General features: G+C 43.7%; 1 protein-coding gene across 1 annotated transcript in view; it reads left to right on the top strand.

The window, feature by feature from the left end:
- LOC129700115 (protein kinase C epsilon type-like) overlaps positions 1 to 24,510 on the top strand; it is a 69,016-nt gene extending 44,506 nt beyond the window's left edge. The window contains exons 4-7 of the mRNA XM_055640313.1: positions 1,132 to 1,270; positions 6,254 to 6,442; positions 18,949 to 19,095; positions 23,705 to 24,510. Of these exons, the coding sequence (XP_055496288.1) occupies positions 1,132 to 1,270; positions 6,254 to 6,442; positions 18,949 to 19,095; positions 23,705 to 23,851 (622 nt within the window). The 3' untranslated portion in view covers positions 23,852 to 24,510. The remainder of the gene's footprint in view (positions 1 to 1,131; positions 1,271 to 6,253; positions 6,443 to 18,948; positions 19,096 to 23,704) is intronic.
- The last annotated feature ends 354 nt before the right edge of the window (positions 24,511 to 24,864 follow it).

Raw genomic sequence — 24,864 nt, 5'->3', positions numbered from 1 at the left:
TGTAGAGAGTATCATGGGCTTCAGGCTCCTGGGTGGACACATCTCTGACGATCTCTCCTATGCCCAGCACATTGATGTAATCTCATAGAAAGCTCACTAACACCCCTACATCCTCAGAAGAGATCCTTAAAGAGATTCAGCATGTCACTGAATAATCTATCAAGCTGCAGCAAGTACAATGGAGGGCATACTGACTAGTTGCACCACTGTCTGGTTCAGTAGTTTGATTGCTCACAAATGAAGGCGGCTTAGAAAGTAGTGGACATTGCCTGGACCATCACGGGTATGAACCTCCCTCCATCGAATGGGTCTACTGGAAGCCAAGCCTCCCAAAGGCAGCTAATATCATCGGACCCATCCTTGCCACAATCTTTTCTCACTGCTATCATCAGGAAGAAACTACAGGAGCATGCTTCTTTACACTAGCAACAGGCTCTTGAACTGCCCTGAACAACCCCAACCATTACCATAGCGCCACACTGAACCACTATGGACTTTGCATTACTGTGGCTACTCTTGGTACTTTGATTCTTGCACGATCAAGGTCTGGTTTACTTTAGAATAACTGATCATTTATTGGATATTTATCGTTGTTGCAGCTAGTGTGCCTGTAAAACTGCAGTAAGAATTCCATTATTCCGATTCAAATCAAGTACATATGACAAATAGCCACTCTTGGTCTTGTTACTGCACTAGTCGAGAATTGAAAACCTAACTCATTATCCCTTTATTTCTCTCTTTGAACTTGTGAATACTGAAGTAATCGTGGAACACTTACCAATGTTAACTAATTACTGTTGTTTTTGCTGCTATTTATTAGTTCAAGGGTTTGTGTCTGTCCTTTGCTTATACTCGCCATCTAACATAAATAGTCATCTGGGAAATCAAGTTAAACATGAGGATAGACTGAACGTTTTTCCTTCCGCCCACAATATTTAATATGTAAAAGAATATGTGATTGTGTTTATAGTTTGTTTGGTTGTTTGTTTGTTTGTCTTTTTGCACAAAGTCCACAAACATTGCCACTTTTCATTTCACTGCACATCTCGTATGAGTATGTGACGAATAAACTTGACTTGAGATTTAAAAATTGCTAACAAAATGACCTTAATGTGTTTTTTTCTTCTCCAGAGATTTGAAACTGGATAATGTCCTGTTAGATTCGGAGGGTCACTGTAAGCTGGCTGATTTTGGAATGTGCAAGGAGGGAATCTATAGTAATTACACAACTTGTACCTTCTGCGGCACACCTGACTACATTGCACCAGAGGTGGGTAAAGAGGTGGATCAAGTGGAAAGCTTTGTTAATGGAATGAGCCTTCACCACAATGAGGGGACTCCTTGTGCTGACTTTTATTGCTAGCTCTGACGTTTGGCACATGATTCTGTCTGGAGTCTTATGTCATTAGGTCATAAGTGAAAGACGCAGAATTGGGCCATTTGGCCCACCAAGTCTACTCTGCCATTCAACCATGGATGATCTATCTTTACCTCTTAATCCCATTTTCCTGCCTTCTCACCATAACCCCTGACATCTGTACTAATCAAGAATCTACCTATCTCTGCCTTTAAAATATCCATTGACTTGTCCTCCACAGCCTTCTGTGGCAATAAATTCTACAGATCCCAACGTGATTAATTTTGGAAGAAGCCAACATTTAGCCTTAGTATATTCTATTTAGCTCCACATAATAATAATCAATGGTATGCATTTCCAATTATAATGGCCTCATAGGTCAATTCAGCAACTCTGTTACTGACCTGGCTGGTGACTGGCCTGTTTGAGGGCTCTTGAGCTACACACTGATTTGCAGAACTTACTGTTTTTCATAGTTTCACATTTCACCCTGGTAACTATGGAAAGTATGAAAAAAAGTAAGTCAATCATGGCCCAGAAATAAATAATCTGTAAACAGTATCTGTGATGGCATGAGCAATGTGTTCCTACTGTGGTTGATTTCCATGTTACACAATGATAATGACTGAGATTTTGCAGAACTCATGGCATTTATTCAGAATAGTGCAAGTAAGTTCAAATCTCCATCCAAAAATCAAAAGTCCGAACCTTGTTGGCCAGGTTATGCCAGTGATTTTTTCCAGTTGCACTCCAATGTACAGCTGCAATGAAGAAAATAATATGCTGCCAATTATATATATTTTCACTTGTTTGTGTTAGTTTTAATCTTTTATAATTTTTTTAACCATCTGTTTGAGGTGAGGTAAACAAAATGCATATTTTCAAGTGGAGACACACAGAATAGCAGAAACATAGAAACATAGAAAATAGGTGCAGGAGTAGGCCATTCGGCCCTTCGATCCTGCACCGCCATTCAATATGATCATGGCTGATCATCCAACTCAGTATCCTGTTCCTGCCTTCTCTCCATACCCTCTGATCCCTTTAGCCACAAGGGCCACATCTAACTCCCTCTTTAAATATAGCCAATGAACTGGCCTCAACTACCTTCTGCGGCAGAGAATTCCAGAGATTCACCACTCTCTGTATGAAAAAAGTTTTCCTCATCTCGGTCCTAAAAGATTTCCCCCTTATCCTTAAACTGTGACCCCTTGTTCTGGAATCTTACATAAAAGACAAAGTACTGGAGTAACTCAGTGGGTTAGGCAACACACTAGTAGAAGGAATGGATAGATGACCTCTCGGGTCAGAATCCTTCTTTGGTCTGATTGTAGAGGGGGGGAGGGGGGGGGGGGGGAGGAAGCTGGAAAGGAGATGGGGGCAGGACAACATGTAGAAATAAAGAACTGCAGATGCTGGTTCAAACCACTTCATAACAATGTGTTTCATGTGAAGATGGGATCTGAACCAAAACGTCATCTTTTTTCTCCGGAGATGCTGCCTGACCCGCTGAGTTACTCCAGCACTTTGTGTTTATCTCTGTGGCTGGTGCAAAGCCCACAATTGATAGGTGGATACATCTATCACTTGCCAAGCCTTGTCCTGATTCCCCCCCCCCAATCTCTTTTCCAGCTTTCTACCCCCTACTTCAGTCAGTCTGAAGAAGGGTCCCGACCCAAAATACGCCTATGGATTCCTATCACTGATGCTGCCTGACCCATTGAGTTACTCCAGCACTTTACATATTTTAAATTGTCGAGATAATTTTCAATATTTTTCAGAAGTTTCTGAATATCAGGGGCATTTGGAAACATTGAAACAATGAGAGCTTTGAAGGGATTGCTTTGCTATTGGGGGTCACAGGTTTCACTGAGGTCTATGGGTAGGGTTTGGCCTGGTCTGCACCCATCCCCCAATGGCATCACTTGAGGTCCTGTCATGGTCAAGGGCCTTGTTGCCCAGCTCTGGAAGGACTTGCCAGTGGAATCAGTTAGACAGACACAAGTAGGTCGAGGTGCAGTGGGATTGGGGCCAGTAGGTGCAAATGTTCCAAATAAAAGAAAGTGTTAGAATAACTCAGCAAGTCAGGCAGCATCTCTGGAGAACATGGAGAGGTGACATTTCAGGTCGGGACCTTTCTTCAGACTGATTGTGTGTTTTGGTGGTGGTGGGGTTAAGAAAGCTAGAAGAGTGGAAGGTCAGGCCAAAATGTACCAGGCAATAGGTGAACATAGGTGAGAAGGTTTTTGATAGGCAGATGGTTGGGCAGATGTCAGAAATGACCAAAAGTCGTGAGACAAAAGAATTGAAGGGTTGTGAGTTGTGAAGCCAGAGGAAGGAATGTAGGTGGAGGGGAAGGGAGAAATCGGTCCAAGTCTTGGTGGGGCCCAGGGGAGTGGGGACCAAAAGGTGTGGGGGAGAACGGGGAGGGGGAGTGGCGGTTGTTAGAGGCTACCTAAAATCAGAGAATTCAATGTTCATATTGTTGGATTGTAAACTGCTCAAGCAGATTATGAGGTGCTGTTCCTCCCGTTTGGGTGTGGTCTCACTCCTGCAATGGTAGAGGCCTAGGACAGAAAGTTCAGTCAGCTCCATTCAGGACGATCCATGCCAACATTTCCAAACGACCTCAAGACATAATGATGTGCTTTTAACTATATTGCTGTCTTGCAACATCAATCTTAAACTATCTGCTCAGCTGGTATAAACAAGGTGGACGATTCACTTATCTGATTAACTGTAAAGTGCAGATGCAGACAGATTTAGTAAGCTCTACAAATTCACAGAATCACACAAAAATGTTTCAGCACATAAAACATGATAAAAACATAGCGTTCTCTTGATAGTATTGACATAAAATGAGATGATTGGATTTGGCGAGTGGAATACTTTATACACTGTAGTATTCAGTGTTATCATCAGCATATTTATTTACTTTGTCCCCAAAAAAAATACCTTTACCCCTGCACCAGAAGAGTGCTTTCCCATTAGCACCATTAGTGTGTGGCTTTCTGCGTCCTATATTTAAAAACAATTCTGGACGTGTTCCATTTAGAAACTCAGTTGAACTGATTCAAATCATATTTTTCAGACCTTATTAAATTTTTGAAAAGAGATTTTTTTTCTCCTTCACTTTGTACTGAATAAGTTTCCAGGTTCCCAAGATGAAAGAACCCCAATTTCTGCCTGTTTAGGTGGCTCACTGCTGCAGCATTGGGACGAGAGCCATGACTTGACTTGGCTTTTCAAAGCGTAATTTACTCCAGTAGCCCTCAGTCAGTCGCTCAGCCACACATTCCAGTCCCCTGTCACTGATTCCATCCTTTTCCTTGACACCTGACTGAAATTAAACCAGCAAATGGATTTATTTTTTTTAACGTGCAGATGGGCAACATCAGTGGAAAGAGAAACAGTTAACGTTTCAAGTTTTGGACACTTCCTGAACCTGAAATTTTAATTGTTCTTCTTTCGACAGATTCTGCCTGACCTCCTGAGTGTTTCGAGCATTTTCAAGTTTTATTCGAAATTGAACCAAACTGTTCACAAACTGGTGATATATTGAACCATATAGTGGGCTTTCAACACTTACCTGCATCATTACTAAGACAGCGTAGTTTCACCTCTGTGACACCATCTGATTCTCTCAGCTCATCTCACACTGGAATGTTCAATTCTGTTACTTCTCGACTTGACCCAATCAGTCAAGAGTCAGTTGTCAAGAGTTTTATTGTCATGTGTACCAAAATGGAATGATGACATTTGAGCAGCACAACAGATATGTTAAACTTATAGTAAGCGCTATAATAAACAAACAAAACAAGAAAGTTCAATATATCCTAAAACATATTCTCATAGGAAATCCCACCCAACATAAACCAGCTCAAGCAAAGTTCTGCTGATTGTATCCCAACTTGCATCATCCTGTGAAATGGCATGTTTAGTGACTGAGCACTGTTGACATCGTGCTCACCCTTGAGATCCCACTGTCCCCTATCTTCAACCTCATCCCCTATTTTCATAACATAATCTTTTGTGAAATGTCCCTGTATCAATCACTGCTGTTTGTGCCGCCATTTGCTGAAGACCTAAACTCTGGAATACCCTCCCTAAACCCTTCCTGCATATTATTTGATACTCTTGAAAGCTTTTTTTTAACCAACTTTTTGATCATTCGATCAAATATCTACTTACATTGATAAGTATCAAAAATTCTTGTTTGGGACATTTTATTACTCTCTCTAGAATTGCAAGTCGTGGTGATGTTGTTGCACTGCCATTCTAGGGCCCCGTCCATCTGATCTCCCCTCTCCATCTCATCTGTATGTTTTGCTATGCGAGCAGTGAAGCTTAGAAGCTGACCAAGCTTAACAGTTGGCTTGGAAGACCAGTCCCCATTCCAGATGATTGAGCAAACACTGATGCTCTTCAGGTTGGCAAGTTGGGCCACAGGGTCGATTTCTGACTATGACTATGATGCTCTGTCCATGTACCAGGTGAGCTACGAGGAACCTTATGCCCTTGTCCCGCTTAGTAAACCTGAACGGAAACCTCTGGGGACTTTGTGCTGCACCCAAGGTTTACGTGCGGTTCCCGGAGGTTCCTGGAGGTTTTTGTCAGTCTCCCTACCTGCTTCCACTACCTGCAGGAGTGCAGGAGTATCTCAGCGAGTCAGGCGGCATCTCGATAGAACTGGGAAGGTGACGTTTTGAGTCGGGACCACTGTCCAGACCAGAGAAGTTACCTATCCATGTCCGACAGAGATGCTGCCTGACCCGCTGAGTTGCTCCAGCACTTTGTGACCTTTGTGATGCTTCGTTAATGCTTCAGTTGTATTAAAATGTTCAGTTACTTTGTGAGAAAAGTCGATGGGTTGACACGAAATATGTCTTTGGGCAGATTTTACAGGAGTTGCAGTACGGCTCATCTGTGGACTGGTGGGCACTCGGGGTCCTGCTCTATGAGATGATGTCTGGTCAGCCCCCATTTGAAGCTGAAAATGAAGACGATCTGTTTGAATCTATCCTGAATGACGAGGTCCTTTACCCAGTCTGGCTGAGTGAACGAGCAATGGCCATCCTGAAAGCAGTAAGTTAAAATTCATCCTCAAACTCTCCATGCACGGCTTTGATTTGTACATGTGCTATTCCATGCAAATCTTGAAATTGTCTTAGAATCTTAAATGAGGGGAGCACGATGGCACAGTGAGAGTTGCTTACTTACAGCGTCAGCGACCCCAGTTCGATTCTGACTACAGGTGCTCTCTGTTCAGAGTTTGCAAACTCTCCCTGTGACTGCGTAGGTTTTCTCTGGGTGCTCTGGTTTCCTTCCACACCCCAAAGACGTAGAGGATTGTAAGCTAATTGGCTTTGGTAAAAATTGTAAATTGTCCCTAAGATGGTGCTAGTGTATGGGGATTGCTGGTGGGCCGAGAGGCTTGCTTCTGCGCTGTGTATCTAAACTAAAACTTAAACTTAACTAAATATTTAGGCTCCCTCTAATTAGATTAGATTAGATTAGATCCTTTATTTGTCATTCAGACCTTTCGGTATGAACAAAATTTCGTTGCCTGCAGTCATACATATAATAATAAACAACAAGACACACAATAAACACAAATTAACATCCACCACAGTGAGTTCACCAGGCACCTCCTCACTGTGATGGAGGCAAAAGCCTTAAAGTCACTGTCTCTTCCCCTCCTTATTCTCCCTCTGTGCTGAGGTGATCCAGGCCTCCGATGTTGTCACCCCACCGGGCGATGGTAAGTCAGTCCCGCGGCTCAACCAAGCTCCGCGAACGGGCCGGTTCAAGCTCTGGGGTGGTCGAAGCTGCCAAAGATGCCGTCCATCAGTCCAGCGGACACAGCTGTAGTTGCGGGAGCTCCGTAAAAACAGGCCTGTGACCTGCGAGCTCCCGACGATGTCGTCCACTGGCCCGCGGCCGAGCCCCGGATTCAGGTCGCCGCCGCCGAAACACCGCCTCAACCACCGGAACGCCGCCTCAGCCCCGAGTCGTGCCGCTGCCACTGGAGCACCATCTCAGCCCCGAGTCGTGCCGCTGCCACCGGAACGCCAGAACGCCGCTACAGCTCCGAATTCGGCCAGCCTCGCGTTGGTGAGTCCTGGCTGGCTCTGCTTCCGGAGCCTCGAGGTCGGTCGCAGTTGGAGGCCGCCAGCTCCACCATTATGCCTCAGCACAGACGGAGGCAGAGAAGGGGGATACGACAGAAAAAGTCGCATTCCCCCGAAGGAAGAGACAGAAAACCATGTTTCAGCCCCCCCCACACACACACATAACACAACCTAATAAACTAAAATGGCTTTGTTAATATACATTGTCTTTGGCATAGATCCTTATGTAGAAAGTTAAAGCGTGATCAGATTGAAGTTCTAATGATTTTAATGGGCGCTGTTATGGTAGAAAGAATGGTCTTTTCCATTGATTAGAGAATGCAGTGCTAGGGGCCCAGACTAAACATTCCAGCTCTGCCCTGTAAGTGAAATTAGGAAACACTTCTGTATGCAGAGAGAAGTACAAGTGTGGATCTCACTTCAGCAAATGTCAATTGATGCACAGTGAATTGTTAATGGTAATTTGAGATTGATAGTTTTGTTTTGTTCAGTAGTCCTTGATCACTGATCAGCCATGACATTATTAAACTGCAGTTCTGCCTGAATGGTTTAAATGCCCTATCCCAATCCCTCTGTTATTATTAATAAATAAAATATATCCATTGTACAGAATATTAATATGGTGCTGCAACAATTTCTCTTCAATTATATTTGAGGCTTATTCTCTGGTGGATGTTCGAGGCTTCAGTTTTTACACAATTGCTAATGAAAGTTCACTGAAATCCTAATATCATTGCATCATAAGAGAAAAATAAATGGACATGCTAACTCCATTCTAAATACCAAACCTTTTGCTTCAGTTTGTGTTTTCACACAACATGTGGCTGTATCATGTTTATTTCCATGCTTCCCTCTAATTAGGGCGGCATAATGGCGTAACGGTAGTCGCTGCCTTACAGCACCTCAGACCCGGTTCGATCCTGACCAAGGGTGCTGTCTGTACGGATTTTATACATTCTCCCTATGACTACGTGGGTTTTCTCTGGATGCTCCGGTTTCCTCCCATGCTCCAATGACGTACTAGTTTGTAGGTTAATTGGCTTCGATAAAATTGTAAATTGTCCCTTGTGTGCAGGATAGTGCTAGTGTACGGGGTGATTACTGGTCGGCGCAGAGTCGGTTTCTGCGCTGTATTGCTAAAGTCTCTAAAGTAATAAGCGCCTTACAATTCAAGACGATTGTGCTCAATTTTATGCTAGATACGTTATATATCACACAGATTCCAGCCTTCATTACCATTATTGCTGGTGCTGCTATGTTCAGCAAAACGTGCACTTAATATGTTGCATCTATAACATATCAAGACATAGGAAGTAAGGTCAAAATGACCTCCTCACAGAAACTAGGTTGTGCAAGTTTTGATGATAATGCTGCAGGTGAATTACTAGAGCACTAGTAAGATCCTGTGCTTGTCGGCAATGTTACCACATACAGTATAACCTTTCACTCAATGAAAAGACAATGCTCTGTTTATAGAGTTCAGCCTTCCATCATGATTCATCTATTTTCTCGCTTGATCAAACTAGTCTGTGAATAACAATGTTACAACATATATCCTACAGAATCCCATAATATCAACAAACATTACAAAACATGCCTTCACATGTCAGAATGTAAACCTGTCCATGAAACAGGACAAATGTTAATAAGAGAAAATTGCTCAACAAGAGAAATCTGATGCATTTCATTTAAAGTGTCAGTGTTTTCCTGTTTGAAGTTGGAAAGAGAAGGACAGAAAATTGTTTAATTATATTTGATGGTATTTTTGCTTACAGCATCACAATATTAGAGTCTCAGAGTCATACAGCATGGATACAGCACCATTCGCCCAAGCAAATATTATGAGACCTGTATCATAACACTGCTCAGTTTTTATTTCCAAATTTAAGTTGTCCAAATCTCATTGTTACCCAAGCTCCCAAATCATCCTGGTACGCCTACTGGAGCCATTTTATCAGTATTCCTTTGAAGCTGAAGCCAGAGTTGCTATGCTAAATATGACTATACTCTTGATCAGCCTGCACGTCAGGCTGTTGTTCAACAACTACAGCTCGATATACAACACCGTCATCCTCTTTATACATATGATTCAGAGAAATGGGTCTCTACTTGTCCCAATGCATCTGGATCATTGACTTCCTTTATCAACAGACATCAATATGAATAGGCAAAAACACTTCCTCCTCGATAACCATCAGCAAAGGGGCATCTCAAGGGCAGATCCTGAGTCTACCACAGTGATACAATCACAAAGAAAGCTTATCAACTTCCCCATTTTATGTTTTATTATTAATGTTTAATGCTTTATGTATCATTCTTAACTGTCACTGTATGTCATGTTGTCACTCGTGGGCAGAGCACCAAGGCAAATTCCTTGTATGTGACTACTTGGCCAATAAACGTATTCATTCATTCATTCACTTCACTTTGTAAGAAGACTGAGGAGATTTGGTATGTTGCCGAAGACTATATTGAGCTTCTACAGGTGTACGGTGGAGATCATGCTGACCTGGTTGCATCATGGCCTGGTTCGGTGGCTCAAATACCCAAGGTTAAAGGAGGCTGCAGAAAGTGGTAGTCATTGCCCAGTCCGTCAAAGGTATCAACCTCTCCCCCCCACTCCCCCACTCCCGCCATCAAAGGGATCTACAGGAAGATGGCAGCTAGTATCATCAAAGACCCACACCATCCTGGGTACACTGTCATATTACTGCTACCATCGGGAAAAAGGTAGTGGAGCCTGAAATCCATTGCCACCAGCTTGAAGAACAGCTTGGTCCAATCTGCCATCAGTCTCTTGAACCAAACTGCACAGTCCTACTCAGCATCGAAAAACGATGGACTTTGTAAAGGCACACCGTGTACTTTTATGGTTTGGTTACCTCATTTAGCTGATAATTAATTGTTTATTGCATATTTATGGGTGGCGTTAATACGGCTGTAAAGCTGCAACAATAAGGATTTCATTGTTCCGTTCCCCATACATCTGACATTTAAACATTCTTGACTCTTGAATCATGAGTCAGTGGATAATTGCTGATCATACTGAAATTGATTTTCCTTTTACCACCAGTGTGAAGGAGTAATGTTCACTGTTTTTAAGTTAATTATCCAAAATGCACAAGATTATTCTCTTTAATGTATTCACTTTTCTTGGCCTCATCTTGCATTATGCTTGGTGAATTAGGATATTTGCTTAACTTTACAGAGGGGCAAATGGTCAGGTGTAGACGCAAGGAACTGCAGATGCTGGAATCTTGCTCGAATAACTCAACGGGTCAGCCAGCATCTCTGGGGGATATGGATAGGCGACGTTTTGGGTCGTGACCTTTCTTCAGTCAGGTGTATGATGGAACTACCATGTTTTCCAGTATCAGAGGCAAGGTGGATGGTTTCAGAAGCAGACAATCTGAGGGCAATGTAAGGTCAGGAGATATTAAAGGCTTAAAGTGGTGATGTTGTGGAGTTGATCTCTCAAACTGAAGTTACAAGATCAAATTACATCCATTGTGATGTTGCAAGCAGTCTGATTCAGCCTTAGGTTGGTTCCTAGGAGAGGAACAAAGTCAGTGTGAGGGAACAGAGCTTGGGACAGGAGCCAAAGGCGGTGGCAGCAGACAATGACAGCACATAGGTTTGATGATGTGCACAGACACCTGAGGGAAAGAGTTCAGAGATAGGTGAGCATGGATCTTGGAGGCAACAACACATTCAAGGATTTTAGTATGGAAGGGAAAGGTGCGATGAGTGTCAATTCACAAGAAAGAAGTCCGAGGGATCTTGTGCAATATCAACAAATTCTAGATAGGAAATATCCATTTTGATATTTACGAGCTAACTCAGTTATAGATTAGAATGACCAACAATCTATCAAACCCTGCTTCCTGCTTTCCATTGTTGTTGCCTGCAGCCATACATGTAATAATAAACAACACACAATAAACACAAATTAACATCCACCACAGTGAGTTCAACAAGCACCTCCTCGCTGTGATGGAGGCAAAGGTCTTAGAGTTACTGTCTCTTCCCTCCTCTTCTCCCTCAGCACTAAGGCGATACCCCACCGGGCGATGGTAAGTCAGTCCCGCGGTTCAAGCTCCGCGGCCCGGGGGTGGTCGAAGCTGCCGCCCTCCAGTCCAGCGGACGCTGTTGTTGCAACGGGAGCTCTGGAAAACAGGCACCAGCCTGTGACCTGCGAGCTCCCGACGATGTCATCCACTGGCCAGCGGCCGAGCCCCGGATTCAGGTCGCTGCCGCCAGAACGCCGCCTCAGCCACCGGAGCACCGTCTCCGCCCCGCACCGGGCCGCCCACACGGCAGCGTCTCAGCCCCACACCGGGCTGCCCCCACGGGAGCACCTTCCAGCCGGGAGCCGGTCCGCCCTCACGGGAGAGCCTTCTAGCCGGTACCTGGTCCGCCCACACGGTAGCGCCTTCCAGCCGGTAGCTGCGCCGCCCACACGGGAGTGTCTCAGCCCCGCGCTGTCCGCCCACACCGGAGCGCCAAGTCGTGCCGCTGCCCGAACGTCGCCACAGCTCGAACACGGCCAGCCTGGCTGGCTCTACCTCCGGAGCCTCGAGGTCGGTCGCAGGTTGGAGGCCGCCAGCTCCGCCATTAGGCCTCAGCTCAGGCGGGGGAAGAGAAGGGGGATATGACAAAAAAGTCGCATTCCCCCGAAGGGAGAGACAGAAAGCCCTGTTTCACCCCCCCCCCCCCCCACACATAACACCACCTAATAACCAAAAATTTAACTGAACTAGACAAAAAAAAACAACACAAAAAAGTAAAAACAGACAGACTGCAGGCGAGCCGCAGCCGTTTCACAGTGCCGCCACTTCCGAATAAACCAACTGTATATTCAAATGATCAACATACTAATGATGGTAGCATAGTTGTTAAGTTATTGGACGGGTATTGAAAGGCCTTGGTTATTGATATGGAGACATGGCTTCAAATTCCACCAGGTTAATAGGAGAGTTAATTTCAATTAATTTAATTAATTTCAGATAAAAGGCTTGTATCTGCAGTAATAACCACAAAACTATTGCATGCCATAAAACCCAATCTGGTCCACTGATGTTCTGCAAAGAAGGAAATCTGCCATCATTACCTGATGAGATTCATATGAGACTTCACACCATGCAATGTTATTGGTCGTCGACAGTTGTATGTGGGGAACTAATATAACAGAAGATTGCTGCCAACATATATACCATTCAAATGAAACCCTGAACATTTTTCTTTGCCTCTGCCATTGGGGAAATCCAATGGTGAAGACTGCCTTCTGATACCTCATGAAGGTGCTTATTCTTCATGGGAGGGCTCAGATTGATTCATCCTTTGAGGATCATGCTGATGGGCCCTGGCCTGTGTCAGCTAAAGTCCACCATTCCACAGAGCTTTCTCAATAGCTGACAGGAGTGGAAACATTCACAACTTCTTCTGTTCCATAGGCCACTTGCAGCAATACAGTGGTTGCCATAGCAAAGTTCAGTAACTAGGTGGAGACCAAGATTTGAATCTAGGACCCAAAACGCTGGAGTAACTCAGCATCTCTGGAGAAAAGGAATAAGTGATAGAAACATAGAAAATAGGTGCAGGAGTAGGCCATTCGGCCCTTCGAGCCTGCACCGCCATTCAATATGATCATGGCTGATCATCCAACTCAGTATCCTGTACCTGCCTTCTCCCCATACCCCCTGATCCCTTTAGCCACAAGGGCCACATCTAACTCCCTCTTAAATATTGCCAATGAACTGGCCTCAACTACCTTCTGTGGCAGAGAATTCCAGAGATTCACCACTCTCTGTGTGAAAAATGTTTTTCTCATCTCAGTCCTAAAAGATTTCCCCCTTATCCTTAAACTGTGATGTTTCAGGTCGACACCCTTCTTCAGACCAAGAGTCAGGGGCATCTAGAGAATCTAGGACTCTCTCTACCTGATATTGTCTTTTCAAACTAATCATCATGGGAATTCTTGATTATCTTTAAAAAATAAAAGAAAATGGAATTTGATTCAATGGTACCAGCAGATCTTACAGCCTTACATATATAAGTTTAAGAAAGAACTGCAGATGCTGGAAAAATCAAAAGTAGACAAAAATGCTGGAGGAACTCAGCGGGAGACAGCATCCATGGAGAAAAGGAATAGGTGACTTTTCGGGTCGAGACCCTTCTTCAAACTATATATATCAAATATATATATCAGATTGCAGAATTGTGATATCGATGGGTATTGTCAGCTACTTTTTTTTCCTTTATTATTCTTTGTATCATTCTTAATTAAAGAGCTGCATGAATAGGTGCTGGTCATTAAGGGTAGATGTCAAACATGTCATAGCAAAAAGCCCTCTAGTGTCTAGTCACCAATAACAACTTCCATTCATATTACACTGGTACTGAAGCAAAAACACCTCAAGCTGAAGAATACCAAGCAACAATTAGTGCTGGCTCATAGTACATTAGAAATTTGGTTAAAGAGATGGGTTTTACTGAGCAGAAATTGGGTTCGACAGGCAGAGATTAAGGAAGATGTACACAACATGCTGGAGTAACTCAGTGGATCAGGCAGCATCTCTGGAGAAAAGGAATAGTTGACGTGTTGTGTCGAGCCCTTTCTTCAGACAGGGAGTTCAGATGAAGGGAGTCAATTCCAGAGTCGCAATGTTGCATTACAGTTTATGGTTCGAGCTTTCTCTGTTCTGATCTGATTCCTTTACTTTATGAAGTCTGGCCTTATTTGTACATGCAGAAACTATGACCTTCCTATATGCATCAATTCACAGCGAGGTGTGAACCTTGGGTTATTGTGCAGTGTGTCACACCCACAGCACCTTTGTTAAATATTATTTCCCCTTCAGTTTACAGGAAGCTGGTGTTGCCAGCAACTCTGTAGCCTTTTTGTTTCTCAGCATGACACTGAAACCGCACCAATGAACAGGAGAGGGATTAACTTCATATTTGTCGGACGTTGTGTACCATGTTAGCATTGATATTTTCTATGTCTTTATGGAAATAAGTGTGGAGCGTTCATTTGGCTGCACTCTGTTTGCCCTGTAAGGACTAAAGTACCAGGATGAGTAATTGGCCACAAACAAATAAAACATACATAACGTGAACAAAGGTGCCCTACTGACAGGAAATGAGTCCAGGAATGTTGTGCAATTCTTTCATTTTCAGACCTTGTGCAGGAAGTCCTCCTTTAATTAATTTGCCTGCACAAACTTGGCTAGTGTTTGATATCCTGGTCCTTTTCCTGCTCCTTAGTGGATTGACTAAGTAATTTGACAGCCACTGAATCGTATTTCCTTACCAGCATTTGCAGATAAGCGAGTGACACAACACAAACTAAGTTAGATTAGAGCAATATTTATAATCAATTAAAGCTGGTCTGAGCTAAAAAAAAATATCCAAGAATACCTAACCTAACAAATTAAAGAGAACTCTACAATGATACATTATAAAATGACACAATTTATTCTTTCACCAATCTGTTCTTTTTTCTCCCTCGAGCCCTGCGAGGCACTGAACATGGTTAAAGTTCAGTACTGGGACCCCAGCTATTTACAATATATATTAATGATCTGGATGAGGGAATTGAAGGCAATATCTCCAAGTTTGCGGATGACACTAAGCTGGGGGGCAGTGTTAGGTGTGAGGAGGATGCTAGGAGACTGCAAGGTGACTTGGATAGGCTGGGTGAGTGGGCAAATGTTTGGCAGATGCAGTTTAATGTGGATAAATGTGAGGTTATCCATTTTGGTGGCAAAAACGGGAAAGCAGATTATTATCTAAACGGTGGCCGATTGGGAAAGGGGGAGATGCAGCGAGACCTGGGTGTCATGGTACACCAGTCATTGAAGGTAGGCATGCAGGTGCAGCAGGCAGTAAAGAAAGCGAATGGCATGTTGGCTTTCATAGCAAGAGGATTTGAGTATAGGAGCAGGGAGGTTCTACTGCAGTTGTATAGGGTCTTGGTGAGACCACACCTGGAGTATTGCGTGCAGTTTTGGTCTCCAAATCTGAGGAAGGACATTATTGCCATAGAGGGAGTGCAGAGAAGGTTCACCAGACTGATTCCTGGGATGTCAGGACTGTCTTATGAAGAAAGACTGGATAGACTTGGTTTATACTCTCTAGAGTTTAGGAGATTGAGAGGGGATCTTATAGAAACTTACAAAATTCTTAAGGGGTTGGACAGGCTAGATGCAGGAAGATTGTTTCCGATGTTGGGGAAGTCCAGGACAAGGGGTCACAGCTTAAGGATAAGGGGGAAATCCTTTAAAACCGAGATGAGGAGAACTTTTTTCACACAGAGAGTGGTGAATCTCTGGAACTCTCTGCCACAGAGGGTAGTTGAGGCCAGTTCATTGGCTATATTTAAGAGGGAGTTAGATGTGGCCCTTGTGGCCAAGGGGATCAGAGGGTATGGAGAAAAGGCAGGTACGGGATACTGAGTTGGATGATCAGCCATGATCATATTAAATGGCGGTGCAGGCTCGAAGGGCCGAATGGCCTACTCCTGCACCTAATTTCTATGTTTCTATGTTTCTATGTCTGTTGTTGGGTGTAAATCAGAGCAGGTGATCCTACCTTGGGGAGCACCATGACCAAGCAGGTGGCTCTGTCAGGTGTTCACACATTCCCATTCCCCATCAGTAGTCACCCTAGAGAGCACGGCTGATTTATATTTGGGATATGGATTTCTATGGATGCCATAGTTTCCTTGGAATCTACTTTCAGATATTGTTGAGCAATTTATTTCTAAACTTTATAACAGTTCAAAGAGGGGAAGATTAGAACTAATTGAATATCTCCTTACGTTAATATGCTCTCTGTGGTGCAGCGGTAAAACGTTGTCAGCAGCTGTTGGGGCAGACCAGTCTTTTTTAATGTCCTCAGGAAGAACAGTCGTTGCTGAGCCTTCTTGACCAGCACAACGGTGTTGGTGGACTATGTGAGGTCCTCTGAAATGTGAGTGCCCAGAAACTTAAAGCTGGACACTCTCTCCACACTTTCCCCATAAATGGAGATTGGGGCGTATTCTCCATTATGGGACCTCCTGAAGTCAATAATCAGCTCCTTGGTCTTGGAGGTGTTTAGTGACAAGTTGTTACGTGTGCACCAGTCCGCCAGGTTCTGCACCTCCGCCCTGTATTTTGTTTCATCACCGTTGGTGATCAGCCCAATCACTGGTGCCTTTACTTGTTCTGTCCTGTACTTTACTCAACCCCATAACATCGTTCACTCCTATTTGCCATAGAAAATAGCCTGTCTTTTCGATTCAAGGCTTGTTAAAGATGGGCCATATACCTTGGCCTTGCCAGTGACAGCCTTTTTTGCACATGACCTTTAAAAAATAAATTTGTACATCACAAACTAAAGACCAACTGGAGTGGATTAAACACCAACTGGATCTGTATAAAAAGTGTGTGTGTGTGTAATCGTGAATGCGTGTTTGTGTGTGTGTGTGTGTGCACACGTATATGCACGTGCTTGCAAGTGTGTTCATATCTGTGAGTGTTTGTGCATGCACATACATGCATGTGTATGTGAATGCACATGTGCATTTGCTTGACTATCCACTGACTTTATAAAATAGGTGTTAAATATAAACACGTCAAGAGTGTTTTATTGTCATATGTCCCAGAAAGAACAATGAAATTCTTACTTGCTGTAGCACAACAGAATATGTGAACATAGTATGATATAAACGAGAGCTAACCATTTGTCGACCATAATGATGTCCACTCTAATCACTCTATCATCGGTATTTCTGGGTTAAATTAATCCCTGGACCACTTCATTTTGTACTCTTACAGAAATATTTTAGCAGTGCCTTCCTTCAATACACTTGTACAACTCACTTCATGGGACTACTTGCCATTACCGCTGGAAACAAAAGTTGGGATAATATATCTTTGGCTTTCGACAAGGTGGAATGCTACAGTTGCACATTGGACTATTGGATCCTATTTAAAAGTTAGCTCCACGTGGCTGGGAATCTGCCCCACTTATCAAGTAGGAGCACCTATAAAACTGACCAGCAACTGATTTTAACAGCTGGTAATGACAGATGACCCATTTTAATATTAGTGAAACTCTTTCCATTCACTCCCAACATCCTGTGCCACACTGACTGTCTTTGGTTGCACTGCGCTTTAGTGCACTAACTGAGAGCAGCCCTTGTTCTCAGGGCAAAACGCTGACGCCACTTACAATGGCTCACCTCATGGAGAAGGCATAACATTAGCACCTTCTAATGCATGGTGAGCAGCACATGGGCGACACGATGGTGCAGCGGTAGTTGCTGCCTTACAGCACTTTCAGCGCCAGATGCGCGTGTTCGATCCCAACTACGGGTGCTGCCTGTACGGAGTTTATACGCCCGCCTCGTGACTGGGTGGGTTTCCTACGAGATCTTCGGTTTCTTCCCACGCTCCAAAGACATACAAGTTTGTAGGTTAATTGGCTTGGTATTAATGTAAATTGTCCTTGGTGTGTGTAGGGCAGTGTTAATGTGCGGGAATCGCTCTTCGGTTCAGACACGGTGGGCCAAAGGGCCTGTTTCCATGCCGTATCTCTAAACTAAACAAAATTAAACAATACGATAAGATAAAATTTTATTGATCCCCAGAGGGAAATTGGTCTGCCGACAGTCACAACACACAAGATACACTTGAAAAACTTGAACTTAAAAGTGAAAACAAAAAGAAAAAGACATGCGACTGTTGACTGGCTGCCATGTGCACAGCGCCTTCACTGGAGAAATGAACAAACAAACAAACAAACACAGGCTTATCCCCTGGGCAGAGAATTCTAAACTAGAGTGCCCCACCACCTCCCACACACCGAATCCCCTTTTGTTCTCCCACCATCACTCACAGCGGTCCCCCCCCATGCCAGGTCCCCATTGTTCTTCACGGTGGTCCCCCCCCACACCGCGTCTTGCATCACAAGGTTTAGATTCCTTCCCAATGATCTAAGACTTGGAACAGTACAGCACAGGAATGGGCCCTTTCACCCACAATCCCATCTCTCCATTTAAAATCGGGGAATGGATTGAATATGTTTGCTACGTCATACTTTTCAATTGGGCGAAACATGGACAAACAGTTGTCAGTCAAAGAGGATAACTGTGTCACAGCAAGAAATTGGGCAAATTAGCCTGAGCGCTAATTGTGCCACTTTATTTGTGTGGAGTTTATTGCCGTAGAAGGCTGTGGAGGCCAAGTCTATAGATATTGTTAAGGTGGAGATTGATACGTTCTTGATTAGTAAGGGTGTCAGGTGTTATGGGGATAAGGCAGAAGAATGGGGTTGAGAGGGAAAGATAGATCAGCCATGATTGAATAGCAAAGTAGACTTGATGGGTCACATGGCCTAATTCTGCTCCATAAACTTAAGAACTTATCAACTTTATAAAATCAAAGTGTAACAGTTTTATTCTTTCTTCATCAGTTCATGATAAAAAATCCAAGCAAGCGGCTGGGATGTGTCGCAGCACAAGGTGGGGAGCAGGCGATTTTGGACCATCCCTTCTTTGAAGGAATCGATTGGGAACTGCTTGAACAACGAAAAGTCAAGCCGCCTTTCAAACCCAGGATTGTAAGTTTTCTTACTGATATTAAAAAGTTTGTCCTTTATAATGACCATCAAAATGCTGCAACTTTGGTTGTGCGAGAACAGTAACACACAGATCTCTCACAATACTTCTCTGCATGTTTCTTCTGCACTCCTGCCTCCTGTTTCTGACAGGGTGCACTTTATACTGAAGTGACTTAACTGCACTTGATATGTTTTGCCGGAAGGCTCAGAAAATTTACAGTGTGTACTTTCTCTGTTAAGGCAACACGTTTTCACATCCATTCCATATCGACTTTCATATGAAGAAAGACTGGATAGACTCGGCTTGTACTCGCTAGAATTTAGAAGATTGAGGGGGGATCTTATAGAAACATACAAAATTCTTAAGGGGTTGGACAGGCAAGATGCAGGAAGATTGTTCCCGATATTGGGGAAGTCCAGGACAAGGGACTTTAAGGATAAACGGTAAATCCTTTAGGACCGAGATGAGAAAAACATTTTTCACACAGAGAGTGGTGAATCTCTGGAACTCTCTGCCACAGAAGGTAGTTGAGGCCAGTTCATTGGCTATATTTAAGAGGGAGTTAGATGTGGCCCTTGTGGCTAAAGGGATCAGGGGGTATGGGGAGAAGGCAGGTACAGGATACTGAGTTGGATGATCAGCCATGATCATATTGAATGGCGGTGCAGGCTCAAAGGGCCGAATGGCCTACACCTATTTTCTATGTTTCTATGTTATACAATCCTATCCTCCTTAATTTTATCTATTTTGGACATTGGCTGGATTTCTTAAAGTGCTATGGTCTTTCCAGGCAGTAAAACGTCTGCTTTTGGAATGTTGCCCGGCCAAGATGTACATACAGTATACTGATTTCCCATAAATGGATGTCTGAATTTCTGCATTATACCTTAGACCATCACTGTGCCATTATTTTTCACTGATCCACCACAGGATAGAATCAGTTTTGTTTGGGTTGGCACTTGGTACTGTGGAATGTGTCTAGTTTATATTACAGTGCACGTAGATTTCAAAGTTTCAGAAGTTATGGGAAAATCTGAACAGCCTATAACCACATTAACTAAAGCCACTGGCTATGAAAGACTAAGCTTGTGTGCCTGGCTGTCTCAGATACTAATAGTAGGAGCCACTAAAGCTGCTTCTCCACCTCTGCCACTAGGACGAGGAATGAGAGCTATCTGTAGGCGATTATTTTCTTGCTATTCACCTCTGTCAGCAGAGCCATCCCATTTCACCCACATTGAAGCCAGAACTTTCATCACTGTAAGCACTGTAAGTTAAATAAAGCATCCTCAGTTCTCATTCAGCACTAATTCTGAACAGGATTATGTTTATTGACCATTTCTATGCAGCTTTCCTGAAGGTTTTACTCAATGAAAAGAAAATGAATTAGTTCAGGACATGTTAGCCTAGCATAGACCAAAAAAATGTTTTATTGAAGGTAGACACAAAATGCTGGAGTAATTCAGCGGGACAGGCAGCCTCTCTGGAGCGAAGGAATGGGTGATGTTTTTTCTTCAGACGGGTCACGACCCTAATCGTCACCTATTCCTTCTCTCCAGAGATGCTGCCTGTCCTGCTGAGTTACTCAGTATTTTGTGTCTACCTTTGATTTAAACCAGCATCTGCAGTTCTTTCCCAAACAATTTATTGATATTATCATTACAGTATTGACAAGGTATCATTAAATGGCCATCACTAATTGTTTTGAAGAAAGTGTTAGTGACCCAGTTTTCAGCCTCTGTGGTCCTTGTGGTAAAGTATTTCTCGTATTGTCATATGGTAATACATTTCAGAGATGAGCCCCAGTAGCAATGAAAGAATGATAATGTATTTGCAAGGCTTATGACTTGAACTGATCTTTGAAATGGTGCTCTTCCCAAATACTTCCTCCCCTCCTCCTTCCAGATGCAGTGATCAAAGGTTTGGAAGATTATATTGATGAAGCTTTAGCAGGGTTCTGTAGTGCACTTTTAGATGCTTGTTCCATGGTAGCCGCGGTGCCTGGTGGTGAATGGGATTATTGTTTAGATAAAATGTGTAGGAGACAAAATGTGAATAAAAGGTTTCGTTTAGTTTAGCTTATTGTCACGTGTACTGAGGTACAGTGCAAAGCTGGATACTAATCATGAGGGTTGCCATTGTCATGGATGATAAAATGTTCCTCAAGTATTCTTGGATCTACACTCACTCATCCAGCCAAATGGCAAGTATTTCATCGCACTACTGACTAGTGCCTCGGAGGTTGTGATTTGGGATGACATAAAATGTCTCAGTCCCTATCCCAATCTCCACCTACCCGAAAGGCAGCGTCGCCTACAAGCCAATGAACCGAATGCCGCTCAACATAAAAGTCAAATAACGGACATGACATTGCCGGGGGGCGGGACTTATAACCAGCCGCAGATTCAGATTCAGATTCAGATTCAGAATCAATTTTAATTGTCATTGTCAGTGTACACTACAGAGACAACGAAATGCATTTAGCATCTCTCTGGAAGAGCGACATAGCAAATGATTTGAATAAATAATAATAAGTGTCCGGGGGGGGGGTGGTGATTAGCAGTCACCGAGGTAGTAGAGTGACAGCCGCCGGAAAGAAGCTGTTCCTCGACCTGCTGGATCGGCAACGGAGAGACCTGTAGCGCCTCCCGGATGGTAGGAGGGTAAACAGTCCATGGTTGGGGGGGGGGGGGGGATGGGGGGGGGCCCTGGACAGCGCTTGCTTTGGACAGACTCAATGGAGGGGAGCGAGGAACCGGTGATGCGGTGGGCAATTTTCACCACCCTCTGCAATGCCTTCCGGTCGGAGACAGAGCAGTTGCCATACCATACTGTGATGCAGTTGGTAAGGATGCTCTCTATGGTGCAGCAGTAGAAGTTCACCAGGATCTGAGGAGACAGGTGGACCTTCTTCAGTCTCTCCTCAGGAAGAAGAGACGCTGATGAGCCTTCTTGATCAGAGTAGAGGTATTGTGGGTCCAAGAGAGGTCATCGGAGATGTTGACTCCCAGGAACCTGAAGCTAGAAACACGTTCCACCTCCGTCCCGTTAATGTGGATGGGGGTGTTCGTGCCGCCTCTGGACTTCCTGAGCTCCTTGGTGTTCTTGGAGTTAAGGGCCAGGTTGTTGTCAGTGCACCATGCTGCTAAGTGCTGGACCTCCTCCCTGTAGGCCAGCTCATCGTTGTTGCTGGTGAGAGCAGTCCGTTGGCGATGCTGTTAGTACCATGTACAGGTCCGCAGTCATAGGTGAAGAGCGCTTGCTTTGGACAGCGGCCGTGGGCCGTCAGAAAATATGGAGGGGCCCTTCGAGCCTGCACCGCCATTCAATATGATCATGGCTGATCATCCAACTCAGTATCCTGGCAATTTCTCACCACCCTGATCCCTTTGCAAGGACCACATCTAACTCCCCTTAGCCAATGAACTGGCCTCAACGCAGAGACAGAGATTCAGCACTCTCTGTGTGATTGTTTTTCTCATACCATCCTTACTGTGATGTTCAGACTTGGAACAATCTTTGTTGAGAGTGGGGGCTGTCCAGAGGGATGTACACCTTCAGCCGCTTACAACTTGGTGCTTGGGTTCAGATTGCCCAGTCACTTATGGCTTGTGTGGGAAAATGACCCCCACCCTCCAGTCTCCACTGGCCGGTGATGTGATGGACACGGGGGTCTGGACCAATTGCTGACAAGTCCCGCCTCCAGGCAATGTCATGTCCGTTATTTGACTTTTCTGGTGCCATGTCCGCGACACCACGGGTTGTACGGTGAGTGATTTTAGGCTCTGGCAAGTTAGTTGCTTTTTCGCTCTCGCATCTCGGCGTACGCTTTCAATTTCTTTCACCTCTTATCTTTAAATCTATGTCCTCTAGTTTTATGCTCTCTTCCCTTAACTCCCACTCCCCCCACCCCTTCCCCCCTTCTCCCGCATCCTCCACAACTTTACCCTGGATAAAAACTGTGACCGTCCACCTTATCTACATTTCCAATAGTCTTGTATACCTCGGTAAAATCACCTTTCAACCTCCTATGCTCAATGGAAAAAAAGTCTTCATCTATCCAGCCTCTCTTTATAACTCAATGGCTGCAAGTCCAGAAACATCCTTATAAATCTTTGCCAGCGTAATGACAACCTTCCTGTAGTTGGACGACTAGAACTGTGCCTATTGCTCAGCAATCACTCGCACAGTACCAAGTTATGATGCAACCCGACAGTATACTTTCTATACTGGGAAAGAACTGCAGATGCTGGTTTAAACTGAAGATAGACATAAAGTGCTGGAGTAACTCAGTGAAACAGGCAGAGTCTCTGGAGAAAAGGAATGCATGACGTTTTGGGTTGAGACCCTTCTTCAGTCAGGGGAAAAGGAAATGAGAGATACAGACGATGATGTAGAGAGATACTGTCTAGAACAAATGAATGAGAAATTTGCAAAAAAGTAACGATGATAAAACAAACAGGCCATTGTTAGCTGTTTGCTAGGTGAGAACGAGAAGCTTTCTATGGTGTATCTGTAGAAAATTATAAGAGACAATTTCAATCTAAAAAGAAAGTTACACACTGCAGACGATCAGTTGCCTTATATCATATTTTTCTTTCCCTTCAGAAAACAAACAGGGATGTAAACAACTTTGATCGAGACTTCACTGCAGAGAAGCCTGTACTGACACCAATTGATGAGGCTCTTGTCCGAATGATCAATCAAGATGAATTCAAAGGATTTTCTTTTGTTGCTGAAGATGCATGTGCATGAAATATGAATTCATCAGTCAGGGGACAGTTCTAGAGACCTGACAAGGACCAGCATCGCAAAACCCACCACAAGCAAATGGATTGGTGGGACAGGAAGTTTATACAGACAGTATCAATTATTGAAATGAGAACTGGCATGCTGTTTAGATTATTTTTTTGTTTGTGCAACTTTGTGAAACCGAGTGGCTTTTGACTCATTGTCCATTATCTTTCTACCAACCAGTCTTTTGAATAACAGAACTGAGGGTCATCATGAAGCAATCATTTACAAATAAGTATTGTTACAATGGATCATTAATTTATGCATCCTTCATTTGCACTTAGCTGTTTAGGTATTTAATTAGCTGTATACCTATCAACAGAATCTGACATTTGTTAATAGTAAGCAGTTCTAGACTCCATAAAATACATTTGGTTCTTTGTCACATATGTCCTTATGACATAGAAGGATATCTTCAGGGATCGCCATGTTCATTTACTGGGATCATGCATGGGTGGGGAGGTACATCCTGCAGACTATTTTGTATTGTACTCTGCTGACTGCTTGAAGTAGACATCATAAGATTTTGATGCACTGTGGAGGAATTTATCTGTGGAATGAAGAGTATGAACTTTTTTGTGTATATAGGTTGTAGCTGTTGGCAAATAAATGTTAAAAGGAATGCATATATTGTATTTACAAGAGTTAAAATGCGACAGATCTTGAAGTTATACGATTCAGACAGGAGCACAGAAATGGGCCTTTCAGCCTACACCAACCATCATCTACCCATTTATACTATTCTGACACATATTCAACTTTTTTATTTTCCACATATTCTCATCAACTCACCACTAGGAGCAACTTACAGTAACCAATCAACCTACCAACCCATAGAGCTTTGAGATGAAAAACCTGGGGGAAATCTACCCAGTCATAGAGAAAGCACGTAAACTCCACACAGATAGCACACTGTCAGGATTGACCCGGAGTTTCTGACAGTCCTTCTAGCTGTGCCATTGAGCTGCTTGGAA

This window comes from Leucoraja erinacea, chromosome 9, assembly GCF_028641065.1.
Source record: "Leucoraja erinacea ecotype New England chromosome 9, Leri_hhj_1, whole genome shotgun sequence".
NCBI classification, from domain to species: domain Eukaryota; kingdom Metazoa; phylum Chordata; class Chondrichthyes; order Rajiformes; family Rajidae; genus Leucoraja; species Leucoraja erinaceus.
Note: the sequence above shows the minus strand (reverse complement) of the source record. Positions and strands in the feature narration are given on the sequence as shown.